This window comes from Bison bison, unplaced genomic scaffold (assembly GCF_000754665.1).
Source record: "Bison bison bison isolate TAMUID 2011002044 unplaced genomic scaffold, Bison_UMD1.0 scf7180017864489, whole genome shotgun sequence".
NCBI classification, from domain to species: domain Eukaryota; kingdom Metazoa; phylum Chordata; class Mammalia; order Artiodactyla; family Bovidae; genus Bison; species Bison bison.
Genome location: NW_011495048.1, coordinates 10,737,192 through 10,754,798, shown reverse-complemented (window position 1 = coordinate 10,754,798; position 17,607 = coordinate 10,737,192). Strand labels below are relative to the sequence as shown.

The following is a 17,607-nucleotide window of genomic DNA, read 5'->3' as shown; positions in this document are numbered from 1 at the left end:
GTAGGCACGGGCAACTGTTTTATGCAGGGACTTTCTCAGTGATTCTACAGACGGGGGCATTCTTCCAGCTTGGCTCTGGGCTTACACTAGATGGTCAATTAATACCTGTTGACCTTGTTCTAACAAGGCTTGGCTTAATGGAGGTATGTGGCCAAACCACTCACTGTTTCAAGGGTCTGGCTCGGCTTGAGTGGGAGGAGCCCAGGAGCCTGGAGCTCACCACCACAAGCCACATCAGTGATGGTTCTGCAGCAGCTCTGCCACCTGAGTGGCCTGCCCTGCTACAGGGGTCATGCTGGCTAAATGCAGCTAGAAAAATAACCCCTCAATTTGTCACCCACAGGCCATCCCCCAGAAGAACTCCACCAGTCAATGCAACTTCAAAACACAAGAAAAAAATAAAGGAACATCGGATTCTAGTAGAAATCCTGTATTCATTTTGAAGACTGCTATGTTTTAAGGCAAGTGTCACATATTGAAAAGAGATGAACAGCATTATGACAAGTTAGAGCAGGGGACACATCATCAGACAATGAGAGGGTGGCATTTTTCCCCAGCTGGCTCACTCCCAGTTTGATTCCTCTTTCGGACAGAAAAACAGGGAGAAACCAGGGAAAGGGGAGCGATCATCACAGGGGTTTTACATGGAAGCACCCTTCCCTAGGCTACGTGCTCCCCACACTGCACTCCCAGGTCCTGGAGAGACTGTGTGCAGCCCCTGGGTCAGACTGTCCATGTTTTGTGAAATTCACCTTTAGAAACAGGAAAATCAGGATGCCAAAGCCACACAACTTGCAGTTAATTCACCTCTGCCCCAAAATTCAAACTTGTTTGGACTGGAGCTAAAATACACAAACACACATGTAGATATAGATGCTAAACACATGTATGCCCCCCACATGCTACACATATGTGTGTACACACATAGTTACATAGATGTGCAAGAGGGAAAGATAAGATCTAGCAAAGGCTGAAAAATAATGAATGTTCACTTGCAGTTTGGAATCCAGCCATGTGATTATTTCTCCTTTAAAAATAGAAGGCATCAACAACAAGCCAGAGGGTAGAGGCTTCCATGTACTGCTGAGCCCAGCTCCTGGTCACTCCTGCTTCACAGGGGTGGCTTAGCTTGTTTTAAAGAGGGCTAGAGGGAGCACGGCCTGCCACCGGCTGGGTCTTCCCTGTGCCCCTTGGCTCTTCCCCACCACTTCTGCTCAGGCCCATGCCCCATAATTTTAAAACAGGGGAGCTTCACTGTCTCTGTCCCTCCCCCTATTCTAGCTGTGATGGGACATACACCATAACGGTGTGCTCCCCTTCTGCAGGGCTTGGGTGATAGCAACAGAGAAAACAGGGGAATGAGCAAGGCTGCAAGTTTGGGAGCTTGAATAATGGCCAGCGTGTGGTGGCAGAAACGTGCCTGGGTCTGGGAGTCCCTGGGAGGCCAGGCACCCAAAAGTGGGCTGGGAGGTTAATTCACAAAAAGATGAAGGACAATAGGAAGAGGCTGCATTTGATGCTCACAAGAAACTGCCAAGAGCACAAGTGACGTGATAACAGTTGCTCCTGCACACAAAACAAAGCCCTGCTCATAAAAGCTGTCCTCCCCGGGAGAAGGGACCTCCCGGAGAACCTAGGTATCACTTAGGTAACAGTGAGGAAGCTACGGAGTTAAGTGTTAGCACTTAATAGCCAAGATGCGAAATGATCATTTTCCACAGATTCACTCAATTTGCCTCACCAGACTCCTCTGAGGTAGGTAAAAGGCAGGTGACGTCAGCCCCATTTTACTGATGGGGGAGAGTGAGGCCCCAGGACTTGCTGTAGGTCACCCCACACATACACACCAACAACTACAGAGAAACAGCAGTCTTGTGCCTTTTAGGTCTTCCTTCCCTGCCCCTGGCAACACTGGTTCTCTCTATAAAGCCCCCTCTCCAACGTTCAACCTGAGTCAGTAGGAATCAGGTAGACCATTTGGCTGATAATTTTAAACTCTGATGTGCTGGAGGAAAGGGAAACCACGCCTATCAAAATCTGCCAAAGCCAGGACATCTGGCTTCACCCCAGTGAAGAGTGGGTTTGTGTTTTGTTTTTTTTTTAAATTTGTTTTGCTTTAAGGGAGGGTCTAGTTGGATTGAAATCTATTGCTAGACCAGTCAGGGTCCTGAATGTAATGACCATATCACACCTCCCCAGAGGCAGAGGCCCTTCTGTGGCCTGTTTCCCAAATCAGTGGAGGTGGATAAAGCTACAGTGTTGGCAGAAATCCAGATCATGAAAGCAGAAAACTTTCTGGGGCTGGGGCCAGACTGGGGACGTTAATATATGTGAGTGTGTGTCCTTACCCGTCAGGCTGCTTCCCTTTCCCCTGCAGGCTACACTCCCCCTCCTTTCTTTGACCTCAGAATGTAATTGTTTACCTAATGCCGCTAACCAGAGACACCAGCAGTGCTAACACCATGGAGTATTTCTAACTTGATGGGCATGCAGCGCCTCCAGCCCAGTGAACCAGAAGCCAGCCATGCCTAGTTGGAGACTCTTAACACCTGAGTCCCAGCTCAGAGAATTCCAGCCAAGGACACGAATTCGGGAATTTTTCCAATTATTCTGGTTCACAAGGTGACAGATGACTGCCACCCGCCCAGGTCTGTCCAGGAAGTATCCAAATGCTGAACTTTCCTGGGTGCAATGAAATAACATGTGCATCTTCCAAGCTTTAACTGCCAGGTCTCTGTGAGCCTGTTACTCCCCACGCTGGCAGCTCGAGGGTGTGTTTCCAGACAGAGCCAGGGTGTGCACAGTTGACCTGGACATGGTCGAGTGTCAAATGTCAGAGTGTCTTGGTCCTCAGGAGTCAGTTCCCACTGGGAAACCCAATGCCTGTGCTGAGAAGTAACCCTCACACTGGTGGCTGGGCCAGTGCATTGCTCGGGAGGCGAAAAGTCGGTGAGGGCGGTGCCAGGGCCAGGTGGCCAGACTGATGGGGTGGGCACCCCCGGTGCGTGAGCTGGAAGCCCAGCCTCATCACAGAACCGACTCCTTGGACTCTGGGGTGCTGGCTGCTGGGCCGGTGGGGTTTGAGTGTGTCACCAGGGGTGATGTCTCCTCCTCCGACTTGGAGTTAGGGATGGCCTCCACTTTGACCTCGCTCAGCTCCTGCTCCCCTCTCTTCATCGCCTTCTGATTCAGGTGGTGGAGGATGCCCGCACCCAGGGCATCGCCCTCCACGTTCACCACGGTGGTGGTGCGGTCCCTGCAGGGAGAGAACAGGCAGGCGTTACAGTCGATGCCTCCTGGAGCCACCAGGAGGCGGATGTCACTGCAGGCCGAGGTACCAGGAGGCTGTGACCCCGAGGGAGGGCAAGCTAAGGATATGGGGTGCTGCTTGATGCTAAACTGATTTTCTCCAAATATTTTTCATTCTTATGAAACTACCAGACCCACTCATTGTAGAAAACTTGGGGAGAAGAGAAGTATAAAGGAAAAATCAAAAGTCACTCCCCACCATCCTCTGCACCCCTGAGTGAACCAGTAGTGACATCTGGATCTGTTTCCTTCCAGAAATCTCCCTATGTGTGCACTTCATGTGTGAGACATCGTTGTGTAAAAGTTATAAGTAACTGGGATGACGAGTGCTTCCCTGGTGGCTCAGATGGTAAAGAATCTCCCTGCAGTGCAGAAGACCTGGATTTGATCCCTGGGTTGGGAAGATCCCCTGGAGAAGGGACTGACAATCCACTCCAGTGTTCTTGCCTGGAGAATCCCCATGGACAGAGGAGCCTGGCAAGCTATAGCCCACGGGGTCGCAAAGAGTCAGACATGACTGAGCGACTAAGTACCCACACACAATTGGGGTGATGGTGCATATTCGGTCCTGGGTCCAGCTTCCCTCCCACTCACCGTTACCCTGTGGGAACCTCCCTCTTGGTCTCACGTCCACACTGCATCTCTACTGAACTGTAACCTTCGTGTGGTTCCCATGGCTGTTGGCAAATACCATCTCACAGAGAACGGCACTGCCCTTTCCAGAAGCTTTGTCTTCCCAGAGCCCAACAACCAGCACCCCTCCCTGGGGCTCAGAGGAAGTATCATGCTCATTCTGAAGAAGGAGGGAAAATAGGAACTTGCCTGAGGTGCTGGAGAAGCTGAGAGTTGTGGAATCAGAGGTTGTGGGTGGTGGGGGTCTCACTTGGGCAGCTTGCTTGGTGCCAGACCTCCCTCATCCCGACCAAGCACCCCTTAAACGCCTGCCTTCCCCATGGAGGGGAGCTGGTGAGGAAGGAGGTAGGGCCTCTGACACTCTGCCCTGGTCCCTCTTACTCACCACCACAGGGACTGAGTCCCTCCGATGTGCTGTCTGAACACTGCACAGCACTGTTCAGCATCTCCAAAGCACTTTTCACCGCCAAGGAGCTCAAGGAATTCTGAGAAGTCCCTTCAAGTTTCCAGGGCTTAAAAATAAGGTTGGAACCCAGCACTTCTAACCACCGTGGGCAGATCCACCAGCCCAGGGCCAGGCTCTCGTGGTCAGGATATCCACACCCGGCTCTGACCAGCCTGGCCAGGATTGTCTTCCCCAGTGCTGACTGAACGCTCTTCCATGTGCTGCGCATGTGCTAACTCGCTTAGTCTCCACTACAACTCTGCTGTAGGGCTCTGTTCTTATCCCCTTTTCACAGACTGGCAGACTAAATCACAGACAGTTCATATCACACTAGTAAATGATGTGAACCCAGGCTCCAGGGCTCGATTCTTTTTTTTTTTCAGGGCTCATTTCTTAATCACGTGCTCTACCTACTGTCCAACATCAGTCCCTCACTGACCTTCCCTATGATACAGGTATTGTTTGTATCTGAGAAAAGTGTCATGGGACTCAAGGCAGCAACAATTAGAAACTTCTGCGTCTTTACAGGAGCCCTGGTGATGGTTACCGAGATCACAGCTCCTTTCTAACTCTGCCCCTGAGCCCAAGCCCAGGCCCGTGCATTAGCAGTGCTCATCTTTTCTCCCCTTACAGAAATCACTCCTTGGACATTCCAAGCCAAGAACAATCATTCCCGAAGATTCACTGCTCCAATGGTTATGACCCCTATGCAGCCAACAATCTCCACAGATGCTTGGGCCTCTGACTTTTCTGAATGTTCTAAGCAAGTTCTCAGTAATGGCATGTTTTAAGTTTCTCTGCATGCCCCGGGCCAGTGCCAAGCTCCTACGGAGCTCAATACAGACTTTCTTTTACTCAGTGCCCTTAAGACTTGCTACTTACACAATCCAGTCCACAGCCAGGATCAGAGAGAGGTCATGAGTGGGCAACCCGATGGCCTCCAGGATAATGGCGATGGTGAGGACCCCTCCAGCGGGCACGCCTGCTGCTCCAACACTGGACGCTGTGGCCGTCACTCTAGGGGATGGGACAGCAGGATCACCCATGAGCCCAGAGCACCAAGGGGACACAGAGACATGCAGAACATGGCAGCCATGGCTTGGAACTGAAAACCACACAACCCTAGTCTGTCGACTACACCCTTGAGAGAGGATCCACTTTCTTCAAGTAATGAATTCATGCTGTCCTCATTTACAAGTGAGACGCCCGAGTCAGGGTAAGATTGTATTCATGAAGTTTTTCAAAGTAAATCACAATAAAAAAATCTCAAAGTTTAAACCAGGCCTAAAGGTGAAGGAAAGAATACGGAACTTACAGAATGGTGAAAATCTGTCCAGCTCTCAGCTCCACGTTGTTGAGCTGGGCAATGAACACTGCGGCCACGCACTGGAAGATGGCTGCGCCATCCATGTTCACAGTGGCCCCGATGGGGAGAATGAACCGGCTGATCCTCTTGTCTACACCATTGTTTTCTTCAATGCACTTCATCATAGAGGGAAGGGTTGCTGAGCTGGGAAATGCAAACAACCAAATAAGAGAATAGTTCTTCGTGACCAGGCTAACCTATTACTCAGCTCAGACCCAGGAATAGAGCAATTAGCACCATCCTAGGTTATGGCACTCTCCCCTTGAAAGAAAAGAAAAATCAGAATTGTTGCAGAGTTTCTGTCACACATGGGGTTATGTCAATTGCTTTCCCAAAGTGTTCAAAATTGGGCTTTCTAGACTTAGTTATTCTTCACCTGGATATACCCGTTCCAGATTTCCCAAGAACCTCACATTGTCTCACAATGCAAAGTATTCTCAAGAAAACAAAGAACTATTTACTCTACACGTGCATCTCCTCTCTTGAACATGTTCCCCTCCAAAAAGTAAAAGGCAAACTATGTTTTTTCTTCTACGCCAAGAAGCAGAAATGGGTCTGACAGGACCTCCCTGGTGGTCTGGGGTTAGGGCTCTGTGCTTCCACTGCAGGGGACATGAGTTCAATCCCTGGTCAGGGAAGTTCCGCGTGCTGTGGGAGTGTGGCCAAAAAAAGAGAAGACGAAATGGCTCTGAGAGTTTGGAAAGAGGAACTGCATCCCAAGATAACGAAGGATAAGACCCGCTCCCCACAGTGGGTTCTGCAGACTCTGCAGCCTGTGGCTGGCATAGCTGAAGTAGGCTGGTTTCTGCCAAAGCTGGAGAAACTTACCTCCTTCATTCTTCCCACACCACAACCCGGTCATAGACACTGCAGGGCAGGATGGTGGGAAACAGGCAGCAGAGAGGCAGAAACTAAATGTGTGAATCAAACAATGTGCTGCCATCCTTTCAAAGTTTTCTTTGTATTTGGAAAGCCCAGTGTTTTTCTGGAAGAATATCAGCCATGACAAGGTCCATCTTTTGTGGTAAATTAGATAATCCCACAATATTGTGTACTCCTAGAGAGCTGAGCACACACCCCTCACCAGGATGCCTTATGTCTTGGTCTTATTTCCTAATTCACCCATCCAAAGGGAGAACTGAGCAGGTATCATTCTAGAAACTTTCCTGCAATGCATTTTGAGTCAAGTGGTTGTCTTCTTTTACTCCGGCTGAGGTCTAGTTAGGGTGAGGACCCACAGCTGGGTGAAATTATGATCTAACTGACCTCTAAGAAGCAAGAAGAAGAAGGGAATGAGGCAATCTCTCATTCTGGCAATCCTAAAAATCTACTTCCCTAAGAGCTATGGGGCTGGCGATACAAAAAAATCAGATGAAACCAATTTAGAGTTTTCAAGAAACTAAAATTTGTCAAGATGCTAGCTGTGCATCCACCACGGGCTCATCTGGTTCCAAGCTCAAGGGCAGCCAAGGGCACCTGAAAGCCACTCACCTGGAGCAGGTGGCAAATGCTGTTGCAAACGGTGTGAGGAGGCCCAGGAGGAACCTGAATGGGTTTTTTCTCGTGAAGACAAAATAAATAAGTGGCAGAACAATTCCTCCGTGAATAAAATGGCCCAATATAGACGTGAAGATGTATTTCCCCAGGCTGGTCACCAGCATGATGATGTCCTTCATTTCTACAATCTTGCTTCCAACCAGGAACATGATGCCCACAGGTACGTACCTAGGATATGAGCACAGGGCACAGCTAAGCAAGGGTGAGGATGCTGGGGCTGAGAGATGCAGGCCCTTCCTGACATGGGATTTGCGGACTCTCAGCTAGGTGGTTTTCATCTCTCCCTGGGATGACCCTGAGAAACAGAAAAGGATGGGGGTATACCGTGCCTATTTTACAGGCCATGAAACTGAGTAAAATTAACAGGATCACTCATCGTGGGTGTGGGGTCAGGACGAGACCCAGACTTCTTTCCCCTTGGATATTGTATGTTCTTAACAGCTGGATACTACCAACCACGTGGGCTCCCAAGTGGAAGGAACTCTTTGAGATTATAAGCCTCTGCGACTGTGGGCTTGACTTTCAGCTTTGCTCAGGCTTGCTCTGAGAACTCAGAAACACAAAAGACTAACACCTATTACATTTTGCAGAATTGCTGTGATACAGAATTGAGCCAAAGCTGGGACTTTTGTGAAGTTTCAAATTCTTTGTGGATTGGAAAACATGATTCCATGGGAGAAAGTCACTAACAATGACCTTCTGAGAACACTCTTGGAGTGTGAAGATTTTTTTTAATGGCCGGGTGGGAGGAAGAAAGGGAGGAAATGAACTATGGGAGCTACAAAGGACAAAAGTCTGCTGTTTTGAGCTTAACTGAGGATGAATTTTAAAAATATTAAAAAGCAGAAACATTGCTGACAAAGGTCCATCTAGTCAAAGCTACGGTTTTTCCAGTGGTCATGTATGGATGTGAGAGCTGGACCATAAAGAGTCTGATAGCCGAAAAATTGATGCTTTTGAACTGTGGTGTTGGAGAAGACTCTTGAGAGCTCCTTGGACTCCAAGGAGATCAAACCAGTCAATCCTGAAGGAAATCAGTCCTGAACACTCATTGGAGGGACTGATGCTGAAGCTTCAATACTTTGGCCACCTGATGTGAAGAACTGACTCATTGGACTGACTGGTTTGAACTGGCTCATTGAACTGACTCCCTGATGCTGGGAAAGACAGAAGGCAGGAGGAGAAGGGGATGACAGAGGATGAGATGGTTGGATGGCATCACTGACTCATTGGACATGAGTTTGAGTAAGCTCTGGGAGTTGGTGATGGACAGGGAATCATGGCATGCCACAGTCCATGGGGTCACAGAGTTGGACATGACTGAGCGACTGGACTGAGCTGAAGATGAATTTTATAACTATTGACTTTATTTATAAATTTTAATTATATAGACAATAATGTCACACGGTTGAAATTTCAAAGGATACAAAAGGATGCAGTCTACCTGCCACCTCTGTCCTCCCAAGTACCAGGTTTCCTTCTAAGGAGAGATAGCCAGTGTCACTGGTTTCTTAAGACTTCTTCCCAGAGGTGTTCTAAGAAGTATTATTATTTTTAAATCCTATAGTAATACAAAAATATATTCTCCTTTCAAAAAATTAAAACATGATTGCTAAGACCAAAATCTTTAGGCCCTATCCTCAAGCCAGCCCTCTCCTCTGGTAACCAGTCCCACTTCCTATTCTTTTAGATACATGTGTTTAAATCTGCATGTGTTTTTTAAACTCCCTATTATGTCTTTGAGACCTTTTCATATCAATACATAGACATCTACCTCATTCTGGTCTTTTTCTTTAATCATGGTAAAGTATGCATAACATAAAACTGACCATATTAACCATTTTAAGTGTACAGTTTGGTGACATCAGTATATTCAAAGTCTTGTGCAACTTTCACTGCTGTCCACCTCCAGAACTTTCTCATCATCGCAAACAGAAACTCTGTATTCAATAAATAATAACCCCATGTTCCCCCTCACTGCTGCTTTCAGAGACCACTGTTCTACTTTCAGTCTCTATGAATTTGACTATTCAAGGTGCCCTTATAAATGGAATAATACAATTTTAGCCCCCTTGTGTCTGGCTTATTTCACTTGCGGCTTCCCTGGTGGCTCAGACAGTAAAGAATCAGCCTGCAATGCAGGAGACCCAGGTTTGATCCCTAGGTCGGAAAGATCCCCTGAAGGAGAGCATGTCAACCCATTCATGTCTTTAAGGTTCCTCTATATCATAGCACTTTTCAGAATTTCACTCCTTCTTAAGGCTGAATAATATTCCATTGTATGCATATCCCACATTTTCCTTATCCATTCAATTTGTCAATGGACATTTGGGTTGATTCCACCTTTATCTCATTCTTTTAAAATAGCATCCTCAGAACTACACTACAGATTATTTGCATTGCCCTACTGATGAGCATTTAAATTATTCCCAGGTTTTCATCACCACACAGAACACTGCAAACAGGCCTCTTTGTGCCCACATGCCTATGTTCTCCAGGTAGAGACACCATGAAGTGGGGCTACTGAGTCATGGGGTGTGTTTTAAAGTTTAGTAGATCCTGACAAATTGTTCTCCAATGTGGCTGTTCTAATTCATGTTCCCAGTGGCTTCTAGGAGAATAATCCTTTTCCTGCACCACTGCTGCTGCTAAGTCGCTTCAGTCGTGTCTGACTCTGTGCGACCCCATAGACGGCAGCCCACCAGGATCCCCCGTCCCTGGGATTCTCCAGGCAAGAACACTGGAGTGGGTTGCCATTTCCTTCTCCAATGCATGAAAGTGAAAAGTGAAAGTGAAGTCGCTCAGTCGTGTCCAACTCTTAGCGACCCCATGGACTGCAGCCTACCAGGCTCCTCCATCCATGGGATTTTCCAGGCAAGAGTACTGGAGTGGGGTGCCGTTACCTTCTCCCCCTGCACCACTGGTTCTAATCCAATGATGATTTTGTCCCCAGGGGACATTAAGTAATATCTGGAGACAGTTTTGGTTCTCACAGCTTTGGTAGGGGGTGCTATTGGCATCTAGGGGCTACAGGCCAAGGATATGCCTAAATAACTACGGCACACAAGACAGCTCCCCACAACAAAGAACATCAATAGTGCTGCTAATAAAGGGTACATTGTACAGCACAATAGCCAAAATACTGGGAAGATAGCCAGTATTTTATAGTAACCATATATGGAATATAATCTATAAAGACTTTGAACCACCATGCTATATACCTGAAACTAATATAACATCATAAATCAACTATTAGTGATTAAGTGAAAGTCACTCAGTCGTGCCCAACTCTTTGCAACCCCATGGACTATTCTTCAGACCAGAATACTGGAGTGGGTAGCTATTCCCTTCTCCACGGGATCTTCCCAACCTAGGGATCAAACCCAGGTCTCTTGCATTGCAGGCGGATTCTTTACCAGCTGAGCCACCAGGGAAGTCCTAAATCAACTAAATCAACTATATCTCAATAAAAAAGAAACAGGTTTTTAGTGTTGAAAGTGGGAAATACAGATAAATGAAAATAAAAATTCCTCAAATTCCAAAGGAAAAAAAAAAATAGCGCTGCTGTAACTTCACCCTTGTCAGTGCCTGATAGAACCAAGCTTTCACTTCCCTGATTTCTAATAAATTGGCCATCCCTTAAAACGTTTATTGGTCATTCAGGTTTCCTCTTCCATGCATTCCCTGCTCATTTCCTTTGTTCATTTTCTAAGAGTTTATTCAGTCTTTTTTTTTCTTTTTCAGTAGTCAAGGCTCTTTATATTAGTTCTTCTCAAACTATCTTTGGTGAAAGACTGGTTCATTTCTACCTAGTTGGTCATGGGCCAGCATTCTTAGAAAAGACACATGCACACACACTAAAATAGAACAATGATCATGGCTTGGATGCTGAAGAATATGAAACTGCTATAAAAGATTTTTAACACTTATTCTCAAGTTCTCTGTTAATTTCACTACAAAAAGATGAACATTTTGTGAACTTGTACCAGTCTTTTCAATCCCAATGCTTTGAGTGTGAGTGTGTTTGTGTGTGTGTGTGTGTGTGTGTGTGTATAGAGACTATATGTAAATATGTATCACTTTTTTTCAATAAGTGTCTTGTCTTATAACCTCATCCAAGGTTTCCTTTGCATGCAAACATTTTTATATTCTGGTGAAATCAAATTTAGCATCTTTTTATGTCTTTTCCTTTCTATATTTTGTGTAGGAGGACTTTCTCTACCCCTGTATTTTTTTCTAATACTTTCAGAGGACTCCCTTTCCTCCTTCCTCCCTGGACAGTTTAATGCATGGGTTGGCACCATGCGTTTTACTGGAATACAGCCGAGTTCATTGATTTATAAATTGCCTATGACTGTTTTTGTCCTGGGATGGCACCACTGGCAGCTATGACAGAGACCACATGCCTGCAAGGTTTGCTGACCATCTACTGAGAAATTATTTCTATGAACAGTACAGGCTAGGCAGGTGCCTGATATTATAGTAGGTAATTAGTGAAGGAAAGAAAGAGCTGCTACTGAAGACCCTCCCACACCTGGGGGAGATCCTTTAACCAGTTATGTGTGTGTACTTGTATATGTTCTAGTTAATAAGTCATGTCAGACTCTTTAGGGATTCCATGGACTGTAGCCTGCCAAGCTCCTCTGTCCATGGAATTTTCCAGGCAAGAATACTGAAGTGGGTTGCCATGGCCTCCTCCAGGGGATCTTCTCTACCCAGGGATCGAACCTGTGTCTCCTGCTTTGCAGATTCTTTACCACTGAACCACCAGGGAAGCCCTTTAATCAGTTAAGGCATCCTAAACCCCAGTTCTGTGTGGGATGCACTTTCTGGGCAACAGATATCCTACTGCAGTGAAGACACTCAGCCGGGTCTGCCTTTCCAAATGTCTGTTTCTGTAACTAACACGTCATGTTGAAGGAATGACTGTAAATTGGTTTCAGATTGAAAACAAATGCTTTCACACAGGAACATCACTTTCCTGCACAGTTTCCTTTAATCCAACCTTTGGGAGGATTTCAGACTGAAAAAAATAAGCCAGGGAAAGAACCTGACAGGATGAAAACGCTTTTTCCTTTCTGGGAATATTTTTCTCCCCAGAACAACAGGAGTCATATGAAGTGTCATGTTTCTGATGCAGACTCAGACTCTGGAGTTTGGGGCTGAGCAAGAAAACTCGGTCAAGCAGGATAAGCAGTACTAGTGGAGGCTCTGAACTTGGCTTCCCAACCAATCTCAAGCTTTCCTACTAAATTCCAGGCTTCTCTCTTAAAATCAGTCCAGCTGCCATCCCAGTATCATCTGAGAGACATCCTAGGATATTTAAGGGTTGACAATAAGGAACAAGTTTTGTGTATGAAAAGATAAACTAGTGTCTCAACAATGAGTGGGTAGAAACTAAAACCCACAAAGTCTGGCTTCAGTAAAACAGCAGGATAACGCTTACTGAAGCATTGGCATTGGCATTGGTATGATTTCTGAGAAGTTACTTTGAGAGATCTTGTCAAATTTTTCCTTGTTAGCCAGAAGTCAATCTGGTGGTTTTTATTAAACAAGTACCCTTTCATTGCTATTATATAAAGAGACATTCATGTAAAGAGCATTCCATGTTTACCTGTACGTATGGGGTAAAGATGGATTTGTTCTCCATGTTGTAATACTATAGTAAGGGGCCCTTCATGGCACCCTACTCCAGTACTCTTGCCTGGAAAATCCCATGGACGGAGGAGCCTGCTAGGCTGCAGTCCATAGGATCACAAAGAGTCGGACACGACTGAGCGACTTCACTTTCACTTTTCACTTTCATGCATTGGAGAAGGAAATGGCAACCCATTCCAGTGTTCTTGCCTGGAGAATCCCAGGGACGGGGGAGCCTGGTGGGCTGCCATCTATGGGGTCGCACAGAGTCGGACATGACTGAAGCGACTTAGCAGCAGCAGCGGCAAAGAGAAATAAGCCTTATTTTATATGGAATTCATTGCCCCACAAGATGTGGCAAGAATAATGGTGAGACTCATCGATAAATCATCAATGACAGAACCCCAGGGGTCACTATGGGTGACAAGCAAGTGACCAGTAACCATGGTACATGCTTATTTCTCTGAGATCCTTCAACCCTTATACCAAGACTGGTAGTGGTACACCATCCACAGACAGCACTGGGCCGGGTGGCCCCACGGGGTGACCTAGAACAGCTAAGTGGGGTTCTTTTCTGGATGGCAGGAGAAATGAGTGAGAGAGTGGGTGGTAGGGTGACACTCACCACATAATCCATGACACCAGCACCATGGTCGCCTCATTGAAGGCATTGAAAAAACGAATGAGCTCTTCTCCTTCAGAGCCGAGTTTCTTCAGGGCCACTCCTAATACCAGGGCAAAAAGGACCAATCCTAAAATGTTCATCCCTTCAATTTCGGTGCCAATGGGGATCTGTAGGATCAGAGGGGACACAGGGTCTAAGTTTACAACAGATGAGTGAGGACTAAAGAATGCATTTGCTCAGGTCTCCGTCAGACTGAAACAGTGTGCTCAGAAAGAGGAAAGGCTCATATTTCCTCTATCACTAAGTGTTTTCACAGATCAAGGGGCCGGAAACTCAAGGGGAGATGGAGTCTCAGGATTTGGAAAGTCAACAAACAGGATTTTCACCTACTTGTTAACTGTGAAAGCTTTGGGAATGGGCATAGGTTGAAGCAGAAAGTACTGAGCCTCTCCTCACTGGATGTGCTCAGGTAGAGGTTGGACAATCATTTCAAAGGGTTGCTTTTAAAAGACAGGGCTTCCCTTGTGGCTTAGTTGGTAAAGAATCTGCCTGCAATGCGGGAGACCTGGGTTCGATCCCTGGGTTGGGAAGACCCCCGGAGAAGGGAAAGGCTACACGCTCCAGTATTCTGGCCTAGAGAATCCCATGTATAGTCCATGGGGTTGCAAAGAATCAGACACGACTGAGAGACTTTCACTTCACTTCACTTTAAAAGACAAGCTGATTGGTGAAAAGGTCCTTCAGATCAAGAGTCAATGATTGTAAGGAATTCCCTGATGGTCTACTGATTAGGATTCAGTGCTTTCACTGCTGTAGGCCCCGGTTCAATCCCTGGTCAGGGAACTAAGATCCCATAAGCCTCAAGGGTGTGGCAAAAAAAAAAAAAGTCAGTGATTCTATCTTTGGCTACTAATTCTTTGTTGCTAGGTTCTTACCATAGTCTCCTCACTGACAAATTTCAAAAATGATGTTCAGAATCAATATGGATATTTTCAGGATATTCTTTCCTAAATCACCAACTTAAAATGTATAAATATAATGTGTTCTTTATTTTTTTCCCAGCAGTACTGAATCTCACTACTGTAAGCATATATGTTAGACAAACATTTTATTCCATCACAACACATTATGAAATTCTGAATAGGAAACATGTCAGTGTGGTAAAAACTGAAAGAGCATTTTTACCATCATTCTAGTCTGAGCTCTAGTCCCGGCGATATTAAAATAACTTCTCTGAGCTTCAGATGCTTCATCTGCAAGATGAAGTGAAAGGGACTAAATTATTAGCTTTCAACTTTTTTTAAAAAAAAAGTAGAACTTTTCCTTCAATCAAAAACAGGCTGGTAGAACTCAGAGCCACTTAGCCCTGGGGAGGTGTATGGGGGATGGGGGAAGGGCAGAGTTCCTCCTTCTTCCCATGGCAGCTTCATAGCTGGACTAAATAATCCCTGAGGTCCCTTGTCCCTTTCAGCTCCAGCATGAAGGCTAGGACTTAGCTCAGTGTCTAGTAAACAACAGGTACTCAAGGGACTTCCCTGGTGGTCTAGTGGTTACTCTGTGCTTCAGCTACAAGGGACTCAAGTTCAATCCCTGGTCAGGGAACTAAGATTCCCACATACATGCCTTGTGGTGTGTTCAAACAAAACAAAACAAAACAAAACCAACACACAGACAACAACAAAAGAAACAACAGGTACTCAAAACATACTTGTGAATGAATGATGGTTATAGTGAGTTAAACCCCTAAGACAAATTCTATGTGCAAGGGTAGGTTAAATCACCTATTATTTATATTTCAGAAAAACAGAAGGGACGTTACACAATTTTTTTTAAGAAAGGGGACATTAGTTTCAATTCAATGAAATGAACATCCTAAAGATGGTAAACGGCCCAAAGAACAAACCTAAACTGTGTGATTCAAACCCCAGTCTTCAGTCCTGCTGAGAAAAAAATAAGCATCATGCATGCTCCTTGAGTTCAGAAGCATTATTTGTGTTATAGGATTTGTCGTAAGTGATCTCACAAAAATCCTTACTTTTTCAATGGTCACGTTTCCAGCGCTCGTGTTGTAGGTCACTTCTCTGTAGTCAGTTGCATACTGTGAGTGAGAGAAAGAAAACCCCGTCAGTTCACAGCTGAAGACCTTTCCCAAGAGGAATCCAGAGGACTGCTGGGCCTCTTGCTACTTCGTTGCTCTTCTCTCCAGGTCTGCTGGCATTCCTCACTTGCTTGGCCGGACAAGGGCCTCTGAGGACTGTACCAAAGTCACTTAAGATCAGGGCAACATGCACTCTAGGAGACCGCTGATTATTTAGGAACCCAAGGGAATGGAGAGAATTTCCTCAGTCCCCAGACCCTGGCTTGGAGAAGGTCTGTACAATTTCAAGCTGATATCGTAAACGGCTGAGAATTCATATTATTTGGAGAAACTTGGTATTCATTCCATAATACTAAAGTTCATTTTTTTGATGTGCCCTTTTATTTTCATTCATTTATTTATGCTCCACTCTGTTCCAAAACTTACTTGAGCTTGACTGCTTTTCAGCGTCTAATATGCCTTCAGCCCTCCACTCCTCAAAACAAAGGATGGGGGCAAGATGGTGTTTTTTGGCTGAGTCTTCTGGGACACCCACTCATCAGAGGGGAACTATCTTTCCAACTCTGGTTCTGTGGTTGACTTCACACACTTCTGCCTGACACACACAGGTGTCTCCCTGCAGCTGTGTGCACTAACGTTTAGTGGACTCTGTTATATGACACCCTTCCTCACCCTTCTAAGGACACAAGGCTTTTGAACTGTTAAAAAGGGGCCCATTAGGCCCAGAGGCCTCTGCTTTGAACCTGCCTTTAAAGAGTTCTGGTCTCTCTTAGCTTTGACTTATCAAGCTTTCAGACAGGCAGAGATGGTCAGCTGTCCTGTGATTAAGGGTGGCAGGGGGTACAAAAGCCACCCCACACCTTCCGTGGCAGGCACTGAAAGCCACGACACTTTTCATTTTTCTCTTATCTTCTATCTCACATTACACATAAAAGCCACAGTTGTATTTATACCCAGGGTTTTTTTGTTTGTTTTTTTTAAAGAGCAAGACTGAGTGGAAACTGAAAAGACAATGTGTGAAATAGGCAATCAGTTTAGTCCATCTAATCTAGACCTTTATATTCCTTCTCTGTGTAAAGCTTGGCTGTAGGAACATTACATTCAGGATTGCTAAAGTAAGGGGAAAACTAGAAACAGCCACCCACATGGGACTGATTGAGTAAAATTATGACATGTTCATACTACAGCCAATAACTTATGCAGAAGGATATTTACCGACATGAGAAAATGTTCACAATAAGAGCTGGTTACTGAAAAATAAGTGTATACATAATAACAATGTATGTAGTATAATTATTTTAAAATCTTGTGTGCGTGTGTGTCTGTGTGCAGATGCATACACACATGTATAGAAAAAACATACCAGAAAGATGATAACCAATGTTAATGGGTAGCTCTAGGTAGTGATTATGGTGATTTTTATTTCCTTCTATTCTTTTGTACTTTAATTTTTTTTGCAAGGAGCATATATTATATTTATAATCAGAAAAAAAAATTAAAATGCATTAAAAAAAAATTCTAGGGAATTCCCCTGGCAGTCTAGTGGTTAGGATTTAGCACTTCCACTGCCATGGCCCAGGTTCAGTCCCTGGTCTGGGAACTAAGATCCCACAGGCTATGCAATGCGGCCAAAAAACTTAACAAGATTTAAAAAAATTAAAATTCTAAAATATTTAATAGCTCCATAAAACATGATTTGAGGGTACTAGGTGATGTGAAAAGATGCTGGAACTAGTGGGATATTTTGGACAATTTTTTTGTTTCTTCTTGTTTTTTTTTGTTTTCACTCCAGGGGCCCATCTATAAAAATTTAGGCCAGTGATACTAAGTGCACACAACCCTCCTTGTTCCATCTTACCTAACTCTATAGCAGTAATTTATATGCTATAAACATATAACACCCAAAGTTTCCTATTTTTAGCAAAGCATCAAGCTTA

General features: G+C 45.2%; 1 protein-coding gene across 1 annotated transcript in view; it reads right to left on the bottom strand.

Moving 5' to 3' along the window:
• Positions 1–414: 414 nt before the first annotated feature.
• SLC1A4 (solute carrier family 1 (glutamate/neutral amino acid transporter), member 4) overlaps positions 415–17,607 on the bottom strand; it is a 30,061-nt gene continuing 12,868 nt past the window's right edge. The window contains exons 3-8 of the mRNA XM_010863321.1: positions 15,608–15,670; positions 13,573–13,739; positions 7,245–7,478; positions 5,703–5,897; positions 5,270–5,404; positions 415–3,256 (exon numbers count right to left, since the gene is read on the bottom strand). Of these exons, the coding sequence (XP_010861623.1) occupies positions 3,028–3,256; positions 5,270–5,404; positions 5,703–5,897; positions 7,245–7,478; positions 13,573–13,739; positions 15,608–15,670 (1,023 nt within the window). The 3' untranslated portion in view covers positions 415–3,027. The remainder of the gene's footprint in view (positions 3,257–5,269; positions 5,405–5,702; positions 5,898–7,244; positions 7,479–13,572; positions 13,740–15,607; positions 15,671–17,607) is intronic.